At 58.5% G+C, this 588-nt stretch overlaps 1 protein-coding gene across 1 annotated transcript in view; it reads left to right on the forward strand.

The window, feature by feature from the left end:
- Positions 1-318: 318 nt before the first annotated feature.
- The window catches only part of EMH_0027710 (protein kinase (incomplete catalytic triad), putative), a gene marked incomplete at both ends in the record, with an annotated part of 13,546 nt that continues 13,276 nt past the window's right edge, over positions 319-588 (forward strand). Inside the window, one exon of the mRNA XM_013494069.1 lies at positions 319-401. Coding sequence (XP_013349523.1) covers positions 319-401 — 83 coding nt within the window. The remainder of the gene's footprint in view (positions 402-588) is intronic.

The following is a 588-nucleotide window of genomic DNA, read 5'->3' on the forward strand; positions in this document are numbered from 1 at the left end:
AGGTTGCTGCTGCTGCTGCTGCTGCTGCTGCTGTTTCGGCGGCGGGATGCTGTGCTGCAGCAGCAGCAGCAGCAGCAGCAGCAGCTGTTGCAACACAAGCACTGCGAACGCGTGCATTCGTTGGTGGGTTTGTGTCTTTTATAACATTACTCTTCTCCCCTCAGTGCTGCTGTAGCAACAGCATTCATTCTCTGCAGCTGCTGCAGCAACCTGCTCCTGCTGCTGCTGCTGCTGCTGTTGCTGCTGCTGCTGCTGCTGCATGCGAAGACCTCCTTCCTGTGGTCTTCAGCAGCATCAGCAGCAGCTTTTCCTCGCGCTATGTATTTGCTGCGGCACCAACTGCTGCTGGTGTACATACACTCCACTGCAGCAGCAGCAGCACGCACTGATTGCTTCCCTTCGTAAGGGGGGGAGCAGCAGCAGCAGCAGCAGCAGCAGCAGCAGCAGCGGCAGCAGCATTGTCTACCGCGTTATTTGTAGCAACGTGAGCAGGGTGTTGGGGTGTACAGACACCTGCACGCTCTGCTCTCGCTGCCGCAGCAAGCGGACGCACTCACAGCCTCTCCAGCAGCAGCAGCAGCAGCAGCA

The sequence above is a fragment of the Eimeria mitis genome, genomic scaffold, assembly GCF_000499745.2.
Source record: "Eimeria mitis Houghton genomic scaffold, Emh_scaff1021, whole genome shotgun sequence".
NCBI lineage: Eukaryota > Apicomplexa > Conoidasida > Eucoccidiorida > Eimeriidae > Eimeria > Eimeria mitis.